At 37.3% G+C, this 25,361-nt stretch overlaps 3 protein-coding genes and 1 non-coding gene across 4 annotated transcripts; 2 read left to right on the plus strand and 2 right to left on the minus strand.

The window, feature by feature from the left end:
• Positions 1–2,139: 2,139 nt before the first annotated feature.
• LOC135619686 (vesicle-associated protein 1-3-like) lies at positions 2,140–8,305 on the minus strand. The gene is made up of 9 exons (XM_065121940.1): positions 8,065–8,305; positions 7,886–7,952; positions 6,770–6,840; positions 6,111–6,192; positions 4,427–4,542; positions 4,017–4,346; positions 3,672–3,734; positions 3,110–3,187; positions 2,140–2,462 (listed from the first exon to the last, which is right to left on the minus strand). The coding sequence occupies exons 2-9, from the start codon at positions 7,938–7,940 to the stop codon at positions 2,352–2,354; spliced, it is 906 nt and encodes a 301-aa protein (XP_064978012.1). The 5' UTR covers positions 7,941–7,952; positions 8,065–8,305; the 3' UTR covers positions 2,140–2,351.
• Positions 8,306–9,873: 1,568 nt separating this feature from the next.
• LOC135618241 (chitinase CLP-like) lies at positions 9,874–11,366 on the plus strand. Its single transcript, XM_065119108.1, has one exon. It carries the CDS (start codon positions 9,888–9,890, stop codon positions 11,139–11,141), a length of 1,254 nt encoding a protein of 417 aa, XP_064975180.1. The 5' UTR covers positions 9,874–9,887; the 3' UTR covers positions 11,142–11,366.
• Positions 11,367–12,952: 1,586 nt separating this feature from the next.
• LOC103995340 (protein NETWORKED 3C) lies at positions 12,953–15,939 on the plus strand. Its single transcript, XM_009415907.3, has 3 exons — positions 12,953–13,042; positions 13,476–13,592; positions 15,014–15,939. The coding sequence occupies exons 2-3, from the start codon at positions 13,493–13,495 to the stop codon at positions 15,682–15,684; spliced, it is 771 nt and encodes a 256-aa protein (XP_009414182.2). The 5' UTR covers positions 12,953–13,042; positions 13,476–13,492; the 3' UTR covers positions 15,685–15,939.
• A 364-nt stretch (positions 15,940–16,303) lies between these two features.
• On the minus strand, positions 16,304–16,375 carry TRNAP-UGG (transfer RNA proline (anticodon UGG)). The gene has a single exon. It is a non-coding gene; the product is annotated as a tRNA-Pro (tRNA).
• Between the last annotated feature and the right edge of the window lie 8,986 nt (positions 16,376–25,361).

The following is a 25,361-nucleotide window of genomic DNA, read 5'->3' on the forward strand; positions in this document are numbered from 1 at the left end:
GCTGTCAAACCTTGTGTTTCCTGCCTTTCGTATGGCTTGTCAAATTGCAGTCTTTGCTTCATGAGGCTTTGCAGAATCATTGAAGATTTCAATCGAGTGTACCTACAGATTATCCATGAGTCACATCACATAGTTCAGGTATTAGGTTGTGTTACAAGACAAAGCCAATGTGGATAGTGATTGCCAATATTGGTCAGAAACCACTTCATTGCATGATGCAATGTTGGTAGTACTTGTATAAGTGATCTGTCCCACACCTGCCTTATCATGTGAGAAACAAAAGAGTCTCCCTTATCACGTTCAGAGGAAGAAGAAGATGATGATGACTGGAGATCAGTACTAGACAGGCTGTTATGTCTTGGGACTGAGTTCATTCAGTAACATGACATATGTTGCTCCAAGCTGATCTCAAGAGAGGCAGCAGACTAAGGAACTGTTACTGTGCATTACTGATTTCTTTTCTACCTGTCAGGTAAGAAGCTTTAAAGGAATAATTTAGCGGTCTTGTTAGTTTAGGCAGAAGGTAAATGCCAGCAATTGACAAGCAGAGTGATATGATACTCTGACCATCTGAGCAAGCTAACCTGATTCAGTTTGCATAATCCATTAAAGATTGCTCGATGAAGTCGACCGGACCATTATATCGATGATAATCGTCCTGTTTTTCTATGTGATTTTGGTGATTAGGATTCGAGTCACAAAAATAATATTTCTTCTAGGTTTATCTCTAAGAGGAAGTATAATGGTTAACCAGGTTGGATGTGTCTAGGATTGAATTGCTGCAAATGGATCTACCAGTTGGACTTGGATACCTCAATTGACATAATTACGGACAAAGATTGTTTCAAATAAGAAGATATAATATTGAACATGCATGTGAGGATTCATGTGAAAAGGGTGGATAGCTCTCCCTCTCTGATGGCTCCCTACCACATATGACAACAGGATGGTCCTCAGACAGATCACACAAGTACTGCTGCAAAGCCATTATACTATAGAATCTCAACAATAATAGTCTCCACACTCCAACAATCTCTTTTCTTGGATTAAATTCTTTTTTCCTGTGTGCTTGAAGTTTTGCTGCACCTTCTGCACTTCATAATCACTCATTATGTAGATCTGCCTGTTAGATACTCTCTCTCTCTCTCTCTCTCTCTCTCTCTCTCTCTCTCTCAAATGGATGAATAAATTTCCAAAAATTGAATCTGGTTTGATGCAATGCTTTCTTATTTATTGACTTGCCGAGTGTCCCAAGGTTTGGCAGCGAAAATGATATGGATGGGAATCACGTGCAAAGAAAAACTTGTGATCATGATTTATAACTGCAATGCGCGTGACATGGGAAGAAGGGAAAGCAAATGCAGCAGAGTAGATGCAGGGCACGGTAAAGTTAAAAGATGTCATGGGAATTTGGTCGTAAAGGTCCCATGGGTGGGTGGGGAGCTCAGAAAGAAAAAAGTCATGAGTGAGAAAGTGAATGCATAATGGTAACTATAGTTATTGACACCGGATTTAATCAGTCGGTCCAATTTTCTGTAAAATATAAAAAACCTAATGGTTGATGATCGATCGGATAGCGCAAAAGGATAATTATTACAAGAAAATATTTTTAAAATCTGTAGATATAATTATCAATATTTAAATATTTTGTTTGTAGTTTATGTTTTCATCGAATAACCAATTAGACCTACAAATGATCCACCGACCCTATGCTTGTAATTATAATTTGTACTTTCTTATAAAAATGAGCAAATAATTATGTCCCATTTTTTTTTGGTTCAACAAGAACAAAATAAAGAGATGCTAACAAGGATCAAGATGCTCTGAGCGCCAGCCTCGATCATCATAAATCATAGTAAGCTTGATTGAAGCCTTTGTTGTTCGATCTTGTTTCTAATCCAAAGATTGACAGAATCATAGGAAGACATGCTATGCTACTAACCTAACAGCATGATTCAAGTGCTGCTTCAAATTTTCTACTATTTTTGTTGATTCCTCAGAAATCAACTCAAAGGATATTTAAATATTGGAAAAACAGAATACCCAAAAGTCAGCATATTTTTGCAAAATTGTATTAGTAAATGCATATATGCATACAAGAATTAAGACCGGGAAATAGTCATATGAAGCAGATCAGGATAGTGGCATGGTAATAGTTTTATTTTTGTACACAGTATAAAAATTGTCATTTTACAAGCATATAGGTCATACACATGGACAGAGCTTAGCCCTAGAAAAAAAACTAACACAGATATCTGATATTCAACATTGCGGACACCAGCGATTATTTCTATGAATTATAGTTTCTAGCTCTGATGCTACTTATTCAGGCTTGAGCTTTGACATGGGTTTCATGAGTGCAAAAGATATCCAAGTGTCATGCCAACAAGTGCCAGAAAGACAACAAACAAAAATGGAAAACCAGCCTGAATTCTAGGAGCACTTTTCTTCCTCAGCAAAGCCTGAAACAAGAAAATGGTACCACTGATTAATGGTAGACCAGAAAAACGTGACGGCAGATTTACCGCAGAACATGATGTATCAAAATGACTGCTAATTGTTGCTGATCAACAGCCACAAGACAAACTTTAAAATTCTTGATGATCCTCCAAGAATGCAAATGGCCCAATGCATGTTGAAATTGCATGCATATAGCTGATGCAGGTAGCCAATTTCAAACTTATTAACACTATGTCCATGCATCTCATCATCAATGGGTTAGGACGAAATGATGTTGTGGCTCAACAAGCATGCTCTATCAGAATGTGGTTCTGCCAATTTCAGTAGGTTAGGAGAAAGAAATGCCAATAGGTAAGGGAAGCCAAAGTTATCTACCAAATAGGAGATTGGAGATCATCAGAAGAGAGATTATCTGTTGCTACCCTGGATAAACTTTTAATAAGCATGATTGTGAAGAGAAAGAAGACAAAAATAAATGTACATTTATAGAGATGATCTAATCTATGATGAGTTTTGCAGCATCAAGAAGGCATTAGTTGCTTGCCTGCATATATCTAAGAAAATTGTGTACAATATTTAAGCTTAATGTCTCTCCTATATTTATAAGTAGCATGACTCATAAATTTGTTTCCACAAAGGGTAAACTCACAATTTCCTGTTGTAACTTCTCGCTCTCCTGTACTGCTGCACTGTTCTCTTTCCTCAGGCTCATTATTATCTTCTCAGCCTACAAAAATGTTTCCATTCCTTAGACTATAATAATTATTATAAAAAATTGTTACCTAAAAGAACAGGATGTATAGACAAAAATCAAAGTAAGTTTCTAATAGTAATGTACTGATGTAATTCAGAGAATCCATTTTCTGCACACACTAAACCCATATAGATGGACCAATTTTTAATTTTCAGAGGAACATAAAGGTAAGCATAATTTTTTATGGTCTAAAATAGTTCAGTACACAACCAATTTTCATTAAGACATCACATCTTGATTTTTCTCAATTGCTAGTTACAAACATCAAGAACCAAAGAATAACTATATTCTGAGAAAGGCTGCTTGCTAAATCATGTAATGGGAGATAAGTGAAGTTTAGCATGTGGCATAATGGATAGGTGCTAATAACAGAGGATAGCTATCTGATGCAGTAACAGATACCACAAATAGCATTAAAACTGGAAATATAGCCACATATGTATTAAATTTAACTAACCTCATTCAGTTTAACTTCAATATTGTTGAGCTTCAACTTCAAGTCATCAATATCTTTACCAACCTAAACAAACATCAGCCAGGTTAACTATCTCCATGAAATAAAGGGACAGAATAATAATATCATGTATACAAAGACCATGTCAACATTGAGAATGCAAATTATATCAAGCCTAATCCCAATATAGAGCAAATGACACCATGGTGTTGGTATATGTGCACCACGATTAAACATCTGTTTCCAAACTCAAGAAATTTAGAAGATCAAAATTCTATTTATTAGCTCAAGTAAGCTTTCTACGGTTTAATAGGAACATGAATCATACTAGGAATAGAAGTATCTTACATGAGATGGGGTAATCTCAGCCACACCACTCAATGCTTGTTCATTTGGAATAGAAGTGTCTTTTGATATAGTAATTTCTTGAACAGGCTCCTGTTTCACAGACACATTATCTGAGATAGAAATGTTTCTCAAAATGGGAACTTCATTAGCTGGTTCTTGCTGTGAAACACCATCAATGGGGATACAAGTTACTGCCGAATCAGGAATTTCATTAGCTGGCTCCTGCCTTAAAGCCACATTAATTGGCTCTAGTGCTGGAGAATGTGGAGGGCTTACAAGAACGACTCTTAATTTGTTCTCTTGGATATATCTTCCATTTTCTTTAGAGAACTGTTGAACCGAAACGGAGGTTATCAAAACATAAACTAATATATTGCAAATTCAAATGTAATACTTTAATGTATACTCACAAAACTTGGTACAATGTCCTCATCAGTAGTGCCATAAGGAACAACCGTGCTTTGAACAAGGAACTTATCTTTCAATTGCATATCAGGTGGAGCTTCCTTTGGTGCTTGCATAGTGACTAAAATGGTATTGCATAATCATATAAATAAACAAAAGAATAGATGCCCATTAATCCAAAACACAGTAACTATTATAAAATCCACATAATTCAATCATTTATTTTACTTCAGTGCTAACTTGTAAGGCCTTCTAATATTCTCCTCCACCAATTTTGTCAGATATTAAGAAAGCACATGAGATCATGTTATTGGTGACATGAAGAAAGAGAACTCAAAATTTCAAGACATAAAGCCAACAATTTTATGTATTAGGACCTGCACTTTAACAAATACATGGTTAACTGAGGAAATTTGGTAGAAAATGATCCATACAATCTTAACTTACATAGTGATCAATTGAACTATTACATTCTTGGTGTTGCATCAAATGCTTCTTTTGCTATCTTTAGCAGTCAGAAAACAGCTTTAGATTGTATCTTCCATTTAGTTTATATGACATTGTTTTCAATCACCAAATGTTTTATTCCAGCAAAAAAGAGAAAGTTGTTTGCCCAGAATCAATGCAGATTCATCATCAGTATCCCCAAATAGTTGAAACTTATGGATTTGTTGTTGTTGTATAAGCATTACACATAATTTTAATTTCTCAAGATCTTCAAATTTACTTAAATTCTTGTAAATATTATATGGTATTGTTAATAATCATTTAATTGTTGCTGAAAATTTATAGATTTAATTTTTCAAGATGTAACTTCAAATAACAATCAAAATTCATCAAACAACTAGCCTATAATAAGTTATTACATTGTTTCAAATGCATAAATTAAAGTAACTTACAAAACAAACTAAAAAAGATTATCCAACATTTCTAAGATTAGATAAAAAGACAAATATTTTACAAAGCTTTCCTTTCTTGATCTATTCTTGTCTTCTTTTCAGTTAAATACATACTTCAACAATTCAATTGATTATGCAATGTCCTAAACATGGGTGACAGAACTGTACTGGGAACTGAGTTACAGGACTTCCTATGAATAAGACATGACAAAACCAGGTCATCGACTGGTAAAACAATACCACAAAGCTTTTATTTTATCCAAGTTTTTCATCAAACTAGTTCAACTTATAACGATAAAGGTTACAATCCTAATCCATCCATTTTAAAGTTAAGAAGATCTTGTCTTGTGGCTTCTCTAGTTAGATATGTCAGTATAACTCTGTACCATACTGTATCAATGACATGTATGCTGACTAGCATGGGGGTGTAGCATGTAAGGCCATCCTCATTCCTACATGCATAAAAGCTGAAAAATGTAATAGTGCCTTCAAGCTCATCATGCCAACCTACTCCACCTCAGTCCCTATAATTCCTTGACTCAAAACGGTTGGAAATTTGGCCCATTTTATTGCTTTAAACCTTATGTTAAACCTATCATGAAGTCTGTCCATTTTAAGTAGTTCCCGATAGCACACTGTGTCCAATTTGAACCCATAATCATCTATTTCTGGAGCTGCATTATATATAGCAGCTTTTATAAGTGTACCATAATAGCTAGCTGGCAAACATAAATCAGCAATACTGGATAATACATAGTTAAAATGATGAAATAGAAGTGAGACAGCAGACCTGTAAAGTCACATGTTGATCTGGGCAGAAGGATGCCTATATTTGGTCTCACACAGTATCTTTTAGGAGATGTAGTTTTAACCTAATCAATATGATAACAGTCAAATCAGTTACCATTATAGACCACTCATATGTAAAATGGAATGACAGAATGGAGAGAGAATGTTCACAGTTACAAGTAGCTCCAAAGAAAAACACGTTAGACCATTTTCAACATATTTTTCAATTTTCAAGTTGGCATCAAGGAAATGATTTGGCCTGTCGACAAATAAAATGATGATGAACATTGCTTCCGATGTTAGGATGCTTAACAAATTAAACAAAGGGCAGTTTATAATAGAAAGTAGCAATAAGTTAAAACAAAGCTGAAAACACAATATGGTGATAAGTAAAAGAGAAAAAAGAAGCAGATGCTATCGAGTGATACATTTGGTGTGAGCAAACCATAAAAGAGTGCAAAAGAATCTTTGAATACAGTGGACAACAGTGACTAATCTAACAAAAGTACTTGTAAATCAATGAAATGGGAAGAAGCTATTTCAAATATAACATTTCCAAGATACAATTTGTACTGGGACACAGAACATACAGCTTATCATCCCATCTCTAAAAGTTGTTATCTCTAAATTAAAGACATACAGGAGTAGAGAAGCATTAACCTTGAAAGCAACATAATCTTTGGATTTATTTTCAAGTTGAATAGAACACGAACTCTGCTTCTTCAATTCAACTAGAATAGACAAAGAAAAGACATCATGTCAGTACCAATATATAAGATCAGAAATTTTGTTAACTTTAAAATTAAAATAACTTTCAGATTGATGTTCAAAAATAGGAATTTGAAGCTTTAAACAACAGATTCAGTTAAATTTTCTGGGGTATATAATGTATAATATAAACTTTTGAGACTATTGAAGTTACAAAACTACTAAGCATGAGCAGACTGTTGAAGACAATACCAAACAAATCATAACCAAAGAAAGAATAATATGAAGGTTAATTACATAAGAAATTCCAAAAGAAAGAGAGAGATGGATGACTGTTCCTTGCTAACATGTTTGAGCTTCAGCAGGATAGCAGCTATGACTTTCATGAAATCCAATACTAGTGTGATACAACTACCAGTTCTTACTGTAACTTTTTATAAGAGATGCATCATATCACTAGCTCCTGGCAGCAGAAAGAATGTGCATCTTTATCTAATGAACACCAATAAACACAAGTGAAGCATGCAAATACAAACACACCACAAAACAAAAAATAAAAATAATAAAAAACAAAACCCATGTATCATGCTTTGCATCCCCTGGCTCTTGCTCTGGATAATGAATTATTTTACCACTATCAATTCTAAGTCCATAGCATAATTCCCTTAACTTTTCCCCCTTATCCTTCATCATTTTGCATTCCAAATAGCAACTTTTCATGCTGAGATGAGAACTGAGGTACGAGATCATGATGTAAACATAACTAAAATCACCCTGTATTACCAAACGGTATTATACAATATTCTGGAACACTACCAGATCTTAATACAATTTGATATATGCAATCAATGAAACATATAGGGATCCATTTCTTTTATCAAGAGGAGGCAAAAACATCTTTTGATAAGCAGCATCACAAGCATTATAATCAAGTTTGCTGGCTTAGATGGTAATCCATCCGATCAAATTATGCATCTCATCAATGCTACAGCAAACCAACAATTCAAAATCTTAAACCTACCAACCGATCAAGAACATCAAGCAACAAATTCGCGCGTCGAGACTTACATGCGAACTTAAGTTCTTGAGGCTGGATTTCCACGAGCACCTGACCAGCCCCCATCGCGCCTTCGTCCTGCGCCGATCCAAAAATGAGAAAGAAAATGAATTCAACACCAAAAAGCCAACTCCAAACAAAGATCGGAGAGATCGGGGTGGAAAGAAGAAGAAACGACAAGGAAAACTACCGGTGATCAAAGACTGGAGGTGTGGATCGCGTAGACAGACACAGAATTCGTCGTCAAGTCCCCCCCCAAAAAGAGTATGTAGAGAGAACAAAGACGAACAGAGATGGGTGGCGTTGAACCCTAGGAACTGTCACTCACATGTTGTTGAACGGTTTCCGGACACCATTTAGTATGTTAACTATTACAGACGGCAGCGAGAGAGAGAGTAGCAGAGATCTGAGGAGGAATCTGCTGCTGTAAGGAATCCTTGCAACCCGATGACATGTCCAATGATGGGTCGTTTGAGTCCTCTTACAGCGAGGTGGGACCCAACAAATGATGGCGTGGCGAACAATGATTCGCCAGTGAAAACGCTGCTGTTTCGGGCTACGCAGTTGTGTGCTCGGTATCGTGGTTTTTACGAGAGATTCGAGGAGGAATCGGCTGCGGTAATAAATCCGTGAAAAGAAATGACGTGTCAATCAAAAGATGTTCTTTTATAGAAGTGGGACCGGTAGTTGGTTACGTGGAAAATAATAGTTCGTCTGGTGGTGTTGCTGCTGTTTGCGGCTACGCAGTTGATTGCCTCGGATCGTGGTTTGAACTCCTCACAATGCCCAAAATCTCGTCGCCTTTCGAACGGCAAACCGATCTCACTACCCACTTTTTTACTTTTCGTCGGTGGCCAACCCGGGCCCACGATACGACGCAGCAGCGTGACGTCGACGCGGTAAAGCTAAAAGAGAAAAAGTTCAGCGTAAGGATATCAGGTTATTCCATACTTCGTTGTACTTCTACCCTTGTTATTCAACCCGCCAGTATACCGCGTGGTTATTGGAGATGAAAAGGGGCCCCCCATATTGGCACGGCAACGGTGGACGATTTCTTGAACTGGTCGGTTGGACCGGTCGTCGGTCGCGACCCCCGAGAGCGAAGCAAGAGGTTGGTGACCGACTGCTGCCCGTCTTCTCCCACAGTTGACCGTTTCGGGCCGTAGAGGGGTAAATAGTAAAAGTAAGAGGAGCATCGAATGGCTGATTTGGCCGGGGCCCGCAGATGGCGACCAATTGGGTGAGTCGCATCAGTCGTTGGTCGGGGTTTAAAGGACGGGCACGTTATTTATTAGTTGGGACGGGGATCGGACTTGGATTCCACCATGTGCAGGGATGACCCTGGATTTGGTTAGGAATTCATGAACCAGATTGAAATTATGTTTATATTAATTGCAGATCCTGCTTTGGAGAAGATATATAATTCTTTACATGATGGGCATGAACGTGTAGGTTGTTGTTCTTTTAGTGTTTTACACGTTCACCCTTTCCAAGTTTTAAAATATCAAATATTTATGTTAACTCCAAAATATTTAATTCTCCATGTATAGCTAAACTTAAATTTAAAGGGACAAATATAAAAATTGCTGACTTTGGAGAAAACTCTTTTCTAGTATATTTTTGAAGGGGGTGAGTAATACATTTGATTTTTAATGTCATTCCAAACATTTAGCTAATAGAATTTAGCTACAATGATATATTTTGTAATTTTCTTAAATAGTTAATTAGAAATTAACTAATAGATCTCTCAGTACATATTTCAAGATCAGGTACTCTTGAGGGTTAAACAAATAGGTCATGCACAGCATGCAATGCAAGCAAGATAAGAAGTCAAAGCTATCATTAAGATGAGTGTTTAGCCTTAAGTTTAAACAATCCTACCACATCACACTGACAATGGCTTGCCTCCATAGTCAACAATAATATCCTACTAGTATGAGAGAAGAATGCAACCCTCATCTTCTTCATATAAGCTTCTTACCTCGAACTCCGACTCCACCGAAGCCAACAAACATGGCACCTTGTTTCCTCTTCTTGATCACCTTCACCTTCACCTTCTTCACAACACCACCTTCTGTTGCGGGAAAGCAGTTCCCATCTGAAGCCAAAGCCCTCGTAGCTCCCATTACCAAGGACGTCTCCACATCTCTCTACACCGTAGCACTCAACACCGACAAGCAATTTGTGTTGGACCTCGCAGGACCCCTGCTATGGTTTCCATGCCCTCCCGAACACCCCACCGTCCCTTGTAACTCCACCGCCTGCGCCGCCGCTGGTGCCTTCCACCCTCCGCGCTGCCCCCGCATTGCGGCCATCGACAAGCAGCCTTGCACCTGCACCGCCTACCCGGTGAACCCGGTTACGACGATGTGTTCCCCCGATGACTTGACCTTCACCAGCGTCACCCTTTCCTCCACAGATGGGAAGAACCCTACTACAGCGGTGTGCGTTCCCGAGGTTGTCTCGTCCTGTGCGCCAAAAGGCCTCCTGAACTCGCTACCGGCCGCAGCCGTCGGTGTTGCTGGGCTCGCTCGGTCTGGCCTCGCCGTTCCTTCGCAGCTCTTCTCTAAGCTTTACTTAAAGAAGCAATTTGCCATCTGCCTCCCGAGCTCCGGAGCGGCACCGGGAGCGGCGTTCTTCGGAACCGAGCCCTTCTACTTCCTTGCAGCACCGCCGGTGGATGTCGCCGCGCGTCTCACGTACACGACTCTGCTGAGAAACCCGAGGAACCCCGCGTACTACCTCGAAGTGAAGGGCCTGGCGGTGAACAGGGAGGCGGTGCCGTTCTTGGCTCGCATGCTCGAGTTCGACTCGCTTGGCCATGGCGGCGTCATGATAAGCACTGCGGCCCCTTACACCACCCTTACGAGCCACATATATCGCCCATTCCTCAAGGCCTTTGCTGCGGCAACCAAGGCTATCCCGCGGGCGCCGAAGGTGAAGCCCTTCGGTCTGTGCTTGAACAGCACGGCGTTGGGGTCGACGAGGGTCGGATACGGTGTGCCACAGATCGACGTGATGCTGGCAGGAGGGAGGAACTGGACCATCTTCGGAGCCAATTCATTGAAGCAGGTAGATAAGGACACGGCGTGCTTGGCATTCGTCGATGGTGGGCCGAAGGCGGAGCAAGCGATGGTCATAGGCGGATACCAACTGGAGAACAGCTTCCTACTGTTCGATCCGGCGAGTTCGAGGCTGGGGTTTCTCTCAACTCTGCTGGGGATCATGACCACCTGTTCCAACTTTAACTTCACTGTTAAAGCTTGAATGCAATAAATGGGTGGCCTTCAGTGGCTACCATTGGATTGCTGATGAATCTAATTGTTCTATGATCGGTTCATACAGCCTGGCTTTCTTGTTGGCTTTTGTTTCTCTTCCATAAACTTTGATCTTTTTGAGAAGGCTTGAGAATTAGAGACAGTTAAATATTACTCAGCTGGTTAATTACTTCAAGGGTAAGTTCTTGAAGTGCTAATTAGAGACAGTTAAATATTCTTTGGGTATAAATTAGAGAAAAAACTGAAGCTACTGTTCTCAATCAATGTTGCTTTTAAGAAAGAACTTGTTAATCTATATTGCAGTCAATGCGGGTTGTGGATGCACAGCAGAGTTGACTGAAACGGTGTTAAGATAAGTTGACTCACTGTAATGGACAAAAGAAAAGTTATCTTGTTTTCTACATTAATTTATTTTATTTGAAAAGTAAAATAAAAAAATCTTATTACTTGGATCATCCTTTTTAATTTATATTATTTATTATTTATTTAGGTTCATCACTCCCATGCGTAAGAAGGGGATATGCCAAGGTGATGTAGCCGGAGCAGAAAAACTAGCCGTTGCGTCACACGAGAACGTGGGAAGAGATCATGCAGCGAACACAGAGTGAGGCAACCGTGTTCCGGCCAAACACCAGTTGAGCGCTGGGCCCCATAGGTTTCCGCCAATGGAATAGCTTTTTCTGTGTTTGGTCTCTTGGCCAGTTACTGAATCTGCACCGACGAACGCAAGTAAGGTGGGAAGAGAATCCGAAGCCTCGGTGGGGTCGTCTTGGTCGTCCCGACCGTTGCAAGCCTGCGGGTCCCAACTTACTGCCCCCCTGGACTAAATAAAATGTCCAAGTTACCCTTGCGCTGATCGGATTCCTACTTCCCAGCAGTGTCCTGATATCTCAATTAAACTACATGCTTTTATGTCTTACCATGCAACACAAGTACAAAAAAACTATGAGGATATTGAGAAGAAGAAGAAGATACAATCGAAAATTCATATAAATGTTAAATATTTAACACATCGATCAAACATGTTTTATAGAACCAAAATTAAATCTTAGAACGTTTTCATAAAAACTTATTAAATCCATAATGATATACATGAAATTTTATAATAATTATGAAACATATTAATACGGAAGTATACCTAATGAATCTATCAAAATATTTTAGTTTAATTGATGAATTAACCTTCCAATTCTATAACATATTTAAGAACTCTTATATATTTTTTTGACGGTTGAAGAGAAATCTAAAAGTGATACTGTAATCGGACCATAACCCTATTTAAGAAATACTCTAGGATATTTTATATTCCTAACTTATATAATCATCAAAGATATTTCATATTCCTAACTTGTCTCGTCGTCAAGTTAGGATATAACTGATGGAATTCACATAATTAATTTTCATAATAATTATATTATTTAATAAAATAATTTTACTTTAATTGGATTATTTTAATTTTGACTAATTAAAATAATAACTTGACCCTAAAAATTATAACAATAAATACCTCCTCGCTCTCGCGTTATAAATGTGATACTAATACGCCAGGCGTATCCGGCCCAATATTGCGCCGGGAATGGCATGATCTGTAAAAATAAGCTGAGCCAATGGCATTTTTTGGTATCTAGGAAGATTCGAACGAAGCTTCATTTGAACAGCACAGGGGGTTGGGAAGTCGAGGAGTGCGGTGATATTTTTTTCGTCACTGTTGTCAATGCTTCATTGGTGAGCGCAGTGGGTCCCAAGCAGAATGGAAAGTGACGACGTGGAGGTCTTCTTGGTGGGAACGCCTTGTTTTAAATCACGCAGGGAGAGAGAGAGAGAGAGAGAGGTGCTCCGATCCTCAGCCCAAGGAGACGGAGACGACGACGAAGAAGAAGAGGCTCTCAGGTTCTTTCTCCCTTGTCTGATCCACCTTTTCCCTTAGTTTAGGAGATTCTCTGTAAAGAAAGAATACGGTCAGTGAACATGAAACGGAATGGGAGAGGAGAGAGAAGGTTGCTTTCCTTTGATTGATGTTTCCGTGAAGATTAATGGCTAATGAACCCTAAATTGTGGCTTTCCTTTGATTTCCCATTCGTTGTTAGTTGCATAGTCTCTTCCCTTTGGATCTTGAATACTTTTGTGGAAAGATCCAGGAAATCTCTCTTTTGATCAGCTCCTGTGGGCAGATTGGTTTCTGATCTGTGAGTATCTTGTTGCTTGGGTTGAAATCCATGTCCGATAGACCATGAGGCCTTGAAGCCCATGGATGAGCCTATTATCCGCAAAATCACTTGCTCATAATTTCTGTTTGAATGATGGTGGTTGATGGTTGATGCAGGTAAGTGAGCAAACAAGATGACGGTGCGAAAGGGTCCATCGCATTCATGGTGGTTTGCTAGCCAAGACAGGCTCCAAAGTTCAACACAATCTTCATGGTTGTCATCGACACTTTCCGGTCAGTCTTTTCTTTGAAACCGCTGGTCATTTTCAGATTGATATGGTTATTGTCCTGTATCATGTATGCATGAAATTGGATGCTTAGCATTCCTATTCTTAAGTTTGCATGGTTTTCTTTGAATCTTTGTTAGAACAAAATGACTGTGCAATTGATGCAACATATGATGAATGCATTCATCGGTGGTCTTAATATTCAATTAAACCATCCACAGTGATATGTACAGATTTCAGTCTTCCGTAAATCATTCAAAATCAAGACCGAAAAGAAAAATCAAGACCGAAAATATTAATTGCTAAATTATTCACCATGTATGAATGTATCATCAATGTATGATATTTGGATTGCAGGCAAATTATGGGGTTCCATAAATCAGTAGAACCATCCAAGGTTTGATGTTAAATTTCAATGTTCCATGATTCATCCAAAATCAAGACAAAAAAATTTTAACGCTAAAACACCCACCACATGCAATGATATTATATATATATTTCAAAACAGTGAAATTAAAATTTGACATCTGACCAAGGAAGGTCTAAATTTAGGACTTGTTGAAAGTTCTTCCATTCTGAACTTTCGTCCCTTCACAGATGCATGCTTGAATAATCCTTCCGTCTTGACCATAGCTATTTGTTTTATTGTGTAGTTTTATTTATTTATTTATTTTGAGCTAGATCTTTGGATAGCCTAAACAATGAAGTAAATACCTGAAAATACTCCGGAGAAAGCATGGAAAACATATAGATCAAATACTTACCTTATGACTGTAGTGCAAGTCCTGTAGCAGTCCGATCCATTACTGTCAAAGCTTGATAAAAGAGATTAGAAAATTTTTCTGTAATTCTTTTTCTTCTTTTCTCTTCCCTTCTCCTCTAATTTCCTTTTTTTTCTTACCTTTTCACCTCCTCTGTTATTTTATTTTTTTTCTCTTGTCCTTATTTGATTCAGTAGACATTTGGGAGATGTGTTTACTTTAAGCTCTAGATATCATTTATGAGCTATCCTTATTAAGAATCGGGACTAACTAGATGTCTGATGTATAATTAGCTTAGGAAGATCCCATTTTGATGTCCCTGATAAAATTTCACTCCATGCATGCCAACCCTTCTAAGTAAAACATAGCAGGAAGAACACAGATCGTCAGATGTTTGCTAGCAGTCATCATAGCATGTTGATTCATCAACGGCTGGTATTTTGTATCAGCAAGGATACATCCAAGTAGTCGGTCTAGTAACTGTACGCATTTAACTTGACAAAACTTGCTGTGATTTTAATTTGTCTCCCTGCTGAAAACATTTTGAAGTTATAAAACTTAAATGCTGAACAAGGATACAAGAAAGGTGTCATTTAGCAAATCTAAAGTGTCTCTCTGTATTTTGCAGTCATTTGTAACATGATATTAGAATGTTTTTCTTGTGCAGAACTAGAAGAGAAGACCAAGCAGATGCTGAACCTGATAGAGGAAGATGCCGACTCCTTCGCTAAGCGTGCAGAGATGTACTACAAAAGGAGACCTCAACTCGTAGACATGATTGAAGATTTCTACCGGGCTCATCGCTCATTGGCTGAGCAGCATGATCAACTAAAATCTGGATCAGCAGTGCGACGTTCAATATCAGTTTGTCCTGCTTTCTTTGACAGAAGCTGTTCACGGAGTATAAGCAGCAGTGATGCCGATGAGGGCCCTAAGTTTTCCACCGATTCATTTTATTCAGAGGAATCCGAAGTTGATGATCCTGAACAAGAAGAAAACGAAGCTGAGAATAAGCCAAGAGTTATGTCGGATGAAGGGACTGATCGTTATTTAGTGATGAAACTGAAACATGAACTAGAAAGGCTTAGAGAGGAGAATGCAAAACTTAAGGCTGAAATAGCAGGAAAAGATGAAGAGAAAAGGGATGTTATCAGACAGCTAGCTTTGTCTTTGGATATCTTGAAGGAAGAGAATGTTACCTTGAGGAGGTCCATTAAGCACCCAGAGAAAAAGGGTGGCGGCTTTTTTGACCTTAAGAAACTAACCAAAGATACGTTCAGTGGAAGAAGACTGTTTCACGGGAAGTCAAAACGTCAAACTACAATTGTAGCCCTCTAAGGTTTGTGGAAGATATCTACCCATGTACTTAGAAATTTAAATATAGTCTGAAACTAGGATGAACAGCTGAGGGTATGACTTTCTCCCACACTAGGCTTATGCCATGCCAATCTGATGTATTCATAGACAGAATTGTCCTTCTACATAATGTATTCTTTTCATGAGTGCCAGAACTTATGCATGCACTATTTCTAATCATTTATTGCTTGCATATTTAAATATAAAGGGAATGTATCTGCATGGCATTGTGATGATATCTTTTACATTTTGGATTCTTTGCAGCTGAGCTGTATCTTTTACTGTATTATTTTGTTTAGCATGGTTTATATGTGACCCTGGTTTGGAACTTGAGCAACTTATCAATGTTGTGTACTTATTTTCATATATAGTATTCAATGTTACTACGTTTTTCACTTTCTCTAGTATGAAAAGGATTATTTTATGTTTAGCAAGATAGTTTGGTATATCATTTGATACTGATTTTTGACCTACAACTGATTTTTTTTTTCTAATGATAAAATATATTTTGGGAGGTTGTTATCTAAGTCCAATTATCTAACTCAGCTATATTGAGGGCTTTCAAAAATTATATTAATAGTTAATGTACAATTGATAAAATGGGGCATTCCGAGAATCGAACTCGGGACCTCTCGCACCCAAAGCGAGAATCATACCACTAGACCAAATGCCCTCGTTGGATGATTTATATAATAATCCATTTTCATTTGAAGATTACAGCTCTGTCTCATCAGTATTGAACAGATGCGCACAACATTTCACATATGCTCTTAAAAATCGAAATTTTTTACTGGAATTGTTCATTCCATGAAATTTTATAATCTTTTTAATGTGTTGCTTTAAAAAATAATTATCATAAATTTAGAGCAATTTTCTCCATTTTCATATTATAATGATTTTTACTCAAGTCCATTTAACCATATATAAATGGAAAATCTAATAAATTGCACATGTTATTTCTCATTAAAATTTCTAATATAAAGTAAAATTAATATCTTATTAGTAGTTTTGTGTTACAGAAAATTATTGAATCTTAAATTTTGATGATGAAAATGATCCATGAGTTTATTGGACTAATATATTATTGAGATAAGTGACATAGTAAATATTTCAATCATGGACTTAGACCACCGGGAGCTAACTATTGAGTAAGAGAGTCAAATATTGTGTCAAAAATTATATAAAAAATTTGATCTCCGCTAGAGGATTAGTCAAAGCGTTAAAAATCAAACTTCATGCTAAAGTTTTGGGCATCATACAAGAAGGATCGAATATTACACTGGAAGATTGGATGTCGTGGGAATATCAATATGTCGATAAAATGAGTTATATACTAAAGGAAAGGACGATATATCGAATGTTCGAATGAAGTGCCGAAAGATCAGATGACATGCTAGAGTAACACATAACATGTTGAAGTATGGTTGATTTATCAAAATTTTGATCAAGGTTATTATATATTAATTTGAATTGGTATTAGTTTGAAATAATATCAATTTATCAAAAAAAAGCATTGGACTTGAAGCTTGATTGAATTGGGCCTATTAGAAGATTAAATCGGTGGTCTAAATTAAGCTTAGGTAATGGTACCACTAAGCCCAAGCGATAGTACTGCATAAGTCAATCAACAAGCGATATTTGTGCCTTATCGGTGTTTCCAATGGTGGTACTGCCTATGGTGGTGATAGTACCATCTAGGCCAAATAATAATACCACTTAGGTCAACGTTAGTATTACTAGAGCCTAGATTTGTCACATGATTATGATAGTAGTACCGCCCAATATCAACAGTAGTACTGTCCATACCTCAAAATTTTGAGGATTTAAATTTTTAATTTTATTCTTGAAGTCTTTTAGGCCTATAAATATCTTATTCAAGCTTTAGTTGATGGAGCATCCATTCCTTAGCTAGAATAGTATTATAAATTCTTATTTTGAGCATAGTTTGAGTCTTTTACTCCTTTAAAGTTTAGTTATAATTCTAAGTTACAGGAAGAGGTAAGAGATACAATAGAGGGAGAGTATGAAGGTTATCTCTTTAGCATCAAAAAGAAGAAAATTATAACAAAGATTAACTGATTTTTACCCATTGGAAAGAGGATTGATAGTGAAAGCCGATGGTCTCGAGAGAAGAGGAATCAAAAGTGAATATAGATCAGGAAGATTGAATTACAATAAATTGATTTATCTCTCTTTACTTATCATTTACTTATAACTTAGTTTTATTTTCTTTACTTGCTACTTTAACTAGATTAATCGAGTTTTCAAAATGTGTTGATTTATCATTCAAATTTTGATTAAAAATACTATGACACTAATTCACCCCTCTTAGTGTCATTAAAATCCTAATAAAAATAACTTGTCTTATTATTAAAAATAAACTTATTTAGGAATGTCAAGGGAGCAAGATAGGGTGGGAAATGCTTATCCTCATCTCATCTCTAATCCCTCATCCTCAAGGGACAGGGATAGAGAATCCTTATTGGGTGAGAAATCAATGGGTTCTTCTTATCATCCTAATTAAATCATTCAATTTTTTTAAAAATAAAACTACTATCAAACATAATTAATAATATAAAAATTTACACATAACAAAAGATAATTATTCAAATATAAATAGAATCAAAATTATCATAATATATGGGAGAGGTAATGGGAAGATGAAGGAGGATTGAAGAAAGACATGACGGAGGGGACAAGAGCTATGACGACCGACGGTTGTAGTATCATAAAAAAAACTATAAACAAGATGTTTGATGTAATACTTATATATATCTCTGTCTTTTGAATTTGTTTATTCTTTGCACAACATGTAGAGGGTTTGTAGTAAGTTTGACAATCTAATTTTGGTTGACTTTTGTAGTCATTTTAAGATTATAAACATAAGTTGTGTACAATTATCGTATAGAGAAAAAGCTATTAAGAAACAAGCTATTTTAGAGATTTTTTTAGCTCCATATTGTGGTGTGAAGTGTTAGCCAATACAGTACTCAAGAGCTAACGGGGTGACACATAATTAGATGAGCTATTACGTAGCGTTTAGGATTGGTTTGCTGCCTTATTCTACAGTAATGTTATATGGATACTTGAGGAGATCGCCTTAGGCCTTTTGTCGTGCGATCACTCAGAGCTTCCAAAGTTTATGTTTATAATTTATATTATCTATCAAGTGTTTGGTGAAATAGTTTCTTATTGGATCATATGTTAAATGCTTCCTCTAACTCATCTTCTCTTTTACAAGTCATTGAGAGACTATAAGATGTGTTAAAGAGGTTGACCATTTATAAACAAACATGCAAGAGTGTCGCATGACTTAGACAAAACCAGCTAAGTCCATGACATATGGTATCGAAGCGAGATAAGCACACTTAGAAACATTTGACATCCAAACATAGGGGACTTCATGGGGCTACATGGAGGGCAACTAGCATATGTGATTGCTTGAGAAAAACGAGCATTGAGATGTAACGAAAAGAGTTACTTAGAGGAGTGGGCATCCGAGATTGACATTCATAGAATTGGCCAACCCTTTGTGCAAGAGGTACCATGAGGACAAGTGAACTGGGAAGAACACGTTGCATAAAAAGTAGGGATGGCTTTGTTCGAGCTTGTTGGGATCAGGGGTCAGCACTAAAAGGGGGGGGGTGTGAATTTGTGCAGCGGTAAAAACTACGTCTTCAAAAACTTTTATACGATAAAACCGATTTCGAAGAAACATTTTCGTAAAGATCTTAACTTGAAACACGTTCATAAATGAATTGAAGATAGTAAGCACTTAAGGAAGTTTGCAGTAAGGTAATAGCAAGAATGAAATGCAAACCAGAGAACATGGTAGTTTATAGTGGTTCGGTCGTCGTGACCTACATCCACTCCTCCGATTCCTTTTCCGTCGAGGCCACCGGCATCCACTAACGGTCTTCTTTCAATAGGCGAAGACCAACCACCTTTTACACCCCTCTTCTCCTTTTATCGGGTTTAGGAGATAACCCTTACAAGCACTCACTCTCTTCTCTTAAACAGAATTCTAACACTTAGACTTGGAGGAGGGAATATCTAAAGAGATTACAGCAGCGTTTCTTTGCTTTTAGACTCTCTATGCTTATGTGCTTTAACCAGGGATGAGAGGGGTATTTATAGGCTTCAAGTTGATTCAAACTTGGAGCCTAAAAACATCTCATCCCAGGTTCCCTAGGCACGGGCGGTACCACCGCCCAGTGTCAGTCTGACACTGACACTACACTGGGCGGTACCATCGCCCAATCTAGCGGTACCACCGCCTGGGGGTCTAGGCAGTACCACCACCTGGGATGCTGTGCTAGGTGGTACCACCGCCTAGCACCTTACTAGGGGCGGTACCACCACCCGACACAATATCGAAGACTGTTCCACGACGGTGAGACTTCTTGGGGCACTATTTGGACCTCTTATTGGGTCCAACACAGTTCTTATATGGGCCTAGATGGCCCCTAATTGGGTTGGCCCAAATCTAAGCCCAATTATTTGCTAACTACGAAATCCTAAGACATTTGCTAAGCTAAACAAGTCCCTATGTCTATTCTTCGGGCGAGCTTCCGATGATCTTCCAACAATATCTCAACAATGTTCCGGCGGACTCCCGACAAGCTCCTGGACTTCACGACGATCTTATTGGCGAGTTTCGACGAGCTTCTCTGGCAAGCTCTAAGACTTCTCGGTTGGTTCCCCCAGAACTTCTGACGAACATTTGGACTTCTGACGAACTCTCAAACTCCCAACGTGATCTCGATCTTGACTCCGGGACTTCATTTTGCTACATGCCTTACTGTCTTAGTTAATCCTGCATATGTAAAAATATACTTCAATCTAGATAATTAATACTAGCATTAATCAAGTTGTCTGGCATGTCATTGGTCCCTCGACGCTTTGTCCGATTCTTTGGCGCATCGTCCTCTTTTGCGGCCTATTGCCCAATCGGCCAGTTGACTCCGTAACTCTGATATCCTTGGCGCAATACCCGCTCTTCTTGGCCCAATGCCCAAATCTGCGACCCGAAGCCTTCTGTCGATACATCGACCGATCCACCGGTCCGACGTCCAATCTTCTAACATATTTTCCTCCAACACAACATGATTCTTCCTGCTTTAATTGTCTCGTCTTGATCGAAGCATCTTGTATCACTCAAAACATAAATTAAAACATAAACACTTATCGATTGGTTTCATCATCAAAATATGAGATTCAACAGGGTTATGGCTCGATATGAGCTACTAAACTTGATGGTGTTCATAGCAAATGGTAGTGCTTATTAAAGGATGAGACAGTGCAAGAATGGATGGGTTGCTTGGCACCCGAAAGAATTATGCAAAGCTTATAAAAGTGAGAGGAATTGCTAACTCAAAGAATTCAGTACTCATGCAAAGGCTTGTATACAGATGATTGATCATCCGTGACCATCCCAAGGCAATTAAAATTTAGTACCATGGATCATTAAAACTTTCTTTTCAATATAGGAAAGACACATCCATAGAATACTAAAGTATGTAGCATGTTCAATATATTGCTAGGCCTTGAGAGACACAATGAGGGTTGTATTAATGAAGAGTCATAATCTAATAAGTGTATTCATAGGGTTCGAATAATACATAATTTGTTCAGCAAAGCAGAGTAGTTCGAGGGGATGACGATCTCCGAAGCTTACAGAGGAAAAGATATAAAGAGGAAAGTTACTCCAACTTGACAAATATCCAGGAGGGATAAGTCTCGATTTTTTAAAGGGAAAATCATATGCAACGGACCACACATGTTGAGATGGGGTATCTCAGGATAACATATCCATAAAACTCAACGGATTGAGTGAGTGATGAGGAGTTGTCACAAGATCTCGTATAAGATAATGTATTGGTTGATGCATTACGAGATCAAGTGGGGAAGCAACCCAATGCAACACTAAACGAAGACACACTTAGAGTCAATATGAAAATCAAACTCAATAGAAGATGGACCCATAGAATGATGGGTATAAGAGCCACCATCAACTCAATGCAAATCGAGAAGTTGAATAATTTGGGTGGAACTTGGTGAAGTGCCTAAGCTATATGAAGGGAGTTCACATAGAAGACAAATCATGAAGTGAATGCATGAAGCTTTTCTTAGATAAAGATTAAGGATATGAACTCTTGCGAAGGTAAGAGTAAGATCATATTGTTCCATGGGTCCCTAGTTCTGATGGAAAAAACTCAGTTTGCATTGTACTAAAGTTGATGGAAGCTTTGGGGCACGTGCACCGTATCTTAATGAAGCATTTGATAGAAGAACTAAAACAACTCAACTTGTAGAATAAATTAGGGTCAAAAGGCCTTAATACAAGACAAAAGAATGTGGAGGTAGATAATCTTAAATAATATATTATAGTGCTACAATTTGAGTTATTACGAAGGAAGCGGTACATAACGAAGATTGTGCTGGGGGCAGGGGCTTAGGATCCATATAATGGCCCATTAATTTCAGCGAGGTAAATGGACTTCAAGAGCTATTGGGCAATGGAATGTCCTAGAGCTATGCTTCATTCATGTATAACTTGAGAGTGAGTGGATGAAGGTCAATTATCAAAAGAGAAAACATAATTGAAGGTGGCAAAAGCCCTAGATGTGCTAGTAAAGACAATACATTGAGAGATCACAATCTATGTTCATCCCACAAAGATCAGAATATAATAAATATGTCACTGTAAGGTGATATGGTGTAGCAAATCATGATGATATAGTTGGAAGCAATATGACATATATGGGAGAAGTCCCATGAGAAACTTGATCATACAGAAATATGATTGTGAGTTATTGTGAGCTTCACTTCGATGAACAACATAATAACAAAAGGGTTATTGATTTAAGGAGTGAATATCATGATACCATAGAGTCGAGTCTTCCATGCGTGAATTGAAATTTATATCAGATAAAAAACCTTTGTCATCAGCATATGAGAGCTGTATACCATTGAGGAAAAATTCTAAATACAAATATTAATGAGTCTCATAGGAAGACTTGATCATACAAAGGTATGATTAGAGCAGTTGAAGAGTTGGACTACTCTAAAGCACATATTCGCTTAAGGGAGCCTGACAAGTTAAAGGATAAAATCGAGTAAGTAACGTTGTTACTAAGGATGTAAAGGAGAAAAAAATTGACACGAGCCCTATAATATGATGGCAGAGGCCATGCATGAGAATTGCAGTATATCTTTTCATCGATCAAGGAGAACTACTCGAGAACATAGAGGTGTTGAAGTAGGTGATCGAAAAGAACGAGAAAGCGATAATAAGTTCAAAAGGACTTAGCTATCCAAAATCAAACGTCGATTAGAATGAAGGTAGACTCAAAGAAGTATTACACTATCACAATAGGTAGATCTACTGATCATGAAAAAAGGGATGTCGATGCAATGTGACAGATAATATGGCTGTGAGCATGGTAGTACTATGGAATCGCAGATGCGGGATCATTAATCCCTTGTTCTTATAAAGGGAGAGTACTTGGTCATGAAAGAGACCGAGGAGATGGAGAATGTAAAGACAAACTTCAACTATTGAGACAAGACTAAATGGTAGAGGCTAGAGAATTTTGTAAGACTCATGTCAAAGGGCTTCTCATTCAAATAATCGAATGTAAGAAACTTCAGATTGATACAAGAGTGCTTGATTAAGGAATGAAGTAGATAGTACATGGTACTATACCTTTTTTACTTAAAGAATTAAGCGACAAAAATGATAGAGAAGATGATACAATTCTAAATATGATTAAAACTATTAGAGACTTGCTCTAAGTTGGGATAAAATTTTGCTCCTTTTTGGACAGAACTTTTTGTATTTCAAAAGTTTGATAACACTGAGGAGGTGAATCATAATAGCTAACTCAATACAAGAAATGTAGACACTTCAGGTGCTTCAAAAGTGTGAGTAAAGAGCAGGCGACGACTAGTAGCCAACTTAATGTATAAAGTATAACTCTCAAGGAGGTAAGTAAAGTTAAATAACTTTTATCTTCTCAACTCTTAAAGAATAGACAAAACTGAGAACTTTAGTTCTTTTATTTATCTAACAGAAGATCTCTATATATGTTCAAAAAATCTTTCAAGAAACTTAATGGAAGACAACAAGTGTTCAATTCTCACAAATGGTGATCAGTTCTACCGAGAGTAGATTATCTATTTTATTTTCTAATAGAATAATAATTGAAAGGGAAAGTGATGTGAACCTACTCGAAGATGAAACTAAGTATAAGCAAAATTAATGGATAAATTTTATAAAGGAAATACCTCAAAAACTCGAGGTGGTACTCGTTAGAGCTTAAATAGGCATTCGACTAGTTCAAGTAGCATGAAACGTTTGAAAGACTAGTGCATAACAAGATATTTTTCTTTATCCAAAGGATCCGTATGAACCAACAAATATCAGCACAACTTGATCGACCTCACACTAGAGTTAAAGTCATTAGCGAGTTGGAGCAACGTGACAAATCAAAGTTTGATTACTCAACAATAATGATAGAGAATAGTTGAGAGCCAAGAGGTGCATTGTAATTAGAGTAGAAGATTACAGATTCAATAACGTTGAAGAGATGTAGTGTTTGCAAAGGCTTTGACAAAGATATCAAAGAAATAAATGAGGGAGAATATCATGGACAAAACTATAAACATAATATTCCATGTAATGCTTGTATATGTTTGCGTCTTTTGATTTTATTTATGTTTTGCACAATATGTATAAGGCCTATAGTTTTGTCATTTCAGATTTATAAATTTATATTGTGTAATTATCATATAAATTCATAATTTAGATTACCATAACTTAGATAAAATCAACTAAGTCTTTGTTTATTATTTTAACCATTTGCAATTGAAAGAATTTGAGTCTGATAGGTAGAGCAAAGGTATAGAAAATGTAATGCACCTAATGCATAACAACGATATAAGAATGCGAACATGTAAAAAGAAGGCTACCTCTTTGTTCATTCTTAAACCAAATAAGTAAGGAAGGAGTAACGAGTTAGATTACCAATTCTTTTATATGCAAGATCGATGAAATTAAAGGAACAAGCCTCGGTCAAGCTAAATAAGAAAATTGATTACGGTAACTATTGCTATCAAAGAAATGATACAGTGGTCAAGAGTTCAATAATCAAATCGATAATAATACCCAAAGTTTATTTCGATCCTTATTGCTAGTAAACAAATAAAATATTAGGTAAGGATTCAGAAGGATTGACGAAGACAAAGTTAAACAAAGCCGCTCAGTATTAAGGATTATGCATGAGGCTATAGGGAAGAGTTATTCTTATCGAACGAGAAGATATTTTATTTGATTTAATTAAATCAAATAATTTTTAATTAAATCATAATTATCGAGATTTAATCAATCTAACTTGAACAACAAAAGCCCATTTAGTATTTGAGCTTAACATCTGTACAAAGACGGGGTGTTCTATCCATTCTTAATATAAAATATCCTTATCCTTATTTATTTCTTCCATCCTGTCAAGTAGAGAATACTCGTACCCATACGTATAATTCACATCCCTAAGTTGGTTGAGAACTAAGAACCGACTAGAAAACGTTTTCTGACGCAGGCCAAGCCCTAAAAACGTTTTGGAAACAAGAATTGGTTTGAGAAACGTTTCCAAATCTCT

The sequence above is a fragment of the Musa acuminata genome, chromosome BXJ2-8 (genome assembly GCF_036884655.1).
Source record: "Musa acuminata AAA Group cultivar baxijiao chromosome BXJ2-8, Cavendish_Baxijiao_AAA, whole genome shotgun sequence".
NCBI lineage: Eukaryota > Viridiplantae > Streptophyta > Magnoliopsida > Zingiberales > Musaceae > Musa > Musa acuminata.

Excerpts from the sequence above, each read along its gene's own strand:
- LOC135619686 (XM_065121940.1), bottom strand. The coding sequence starts at position 7,940 with ATGGGGGCTGGTCAGGTGCTCGTGGAAATCCAGCCTCAAGAACTTAAG. Across the intron at positions 6,841-7,885 it reads TCAAGAACTTAAGTTCGCAT|TTGAATTGAAGAAGCAGAGT; the intron begins GTAAGTCTCGAC and ends TGTCTATTCTAG. Across the intron at positions 4,543-6,110 it reads ATCAACATGTGACTTTACAG|TCACTATGCAAGCACCAAAG; the intron begins GTCTGCTGTCTC and ends ATACCATTTTAG.
- LOC135618241 (XM_065119108.1), top strand. The coding sequence starts at position 9,888 with ATGGCACCTTGTTTCCTCTTCTTGATCACCTTCACCTTCACCTTCTTC.
- LOC103995340 (XM_009415907.3), top strand. The coding sequence starts at position 13,493 with ATGACGGTGCGAAAGGGTCCATCGCATTCATGGTGGTTTGCTAGCCAA. Across the intron at positions 13,593-15,013 it reads GTTGTCATCGACACTTTCCG|AACTAGAAGAGAAGACCAAG; the intron begins GTCAGTCTTTTC and ends TTTCTTGTGCAG.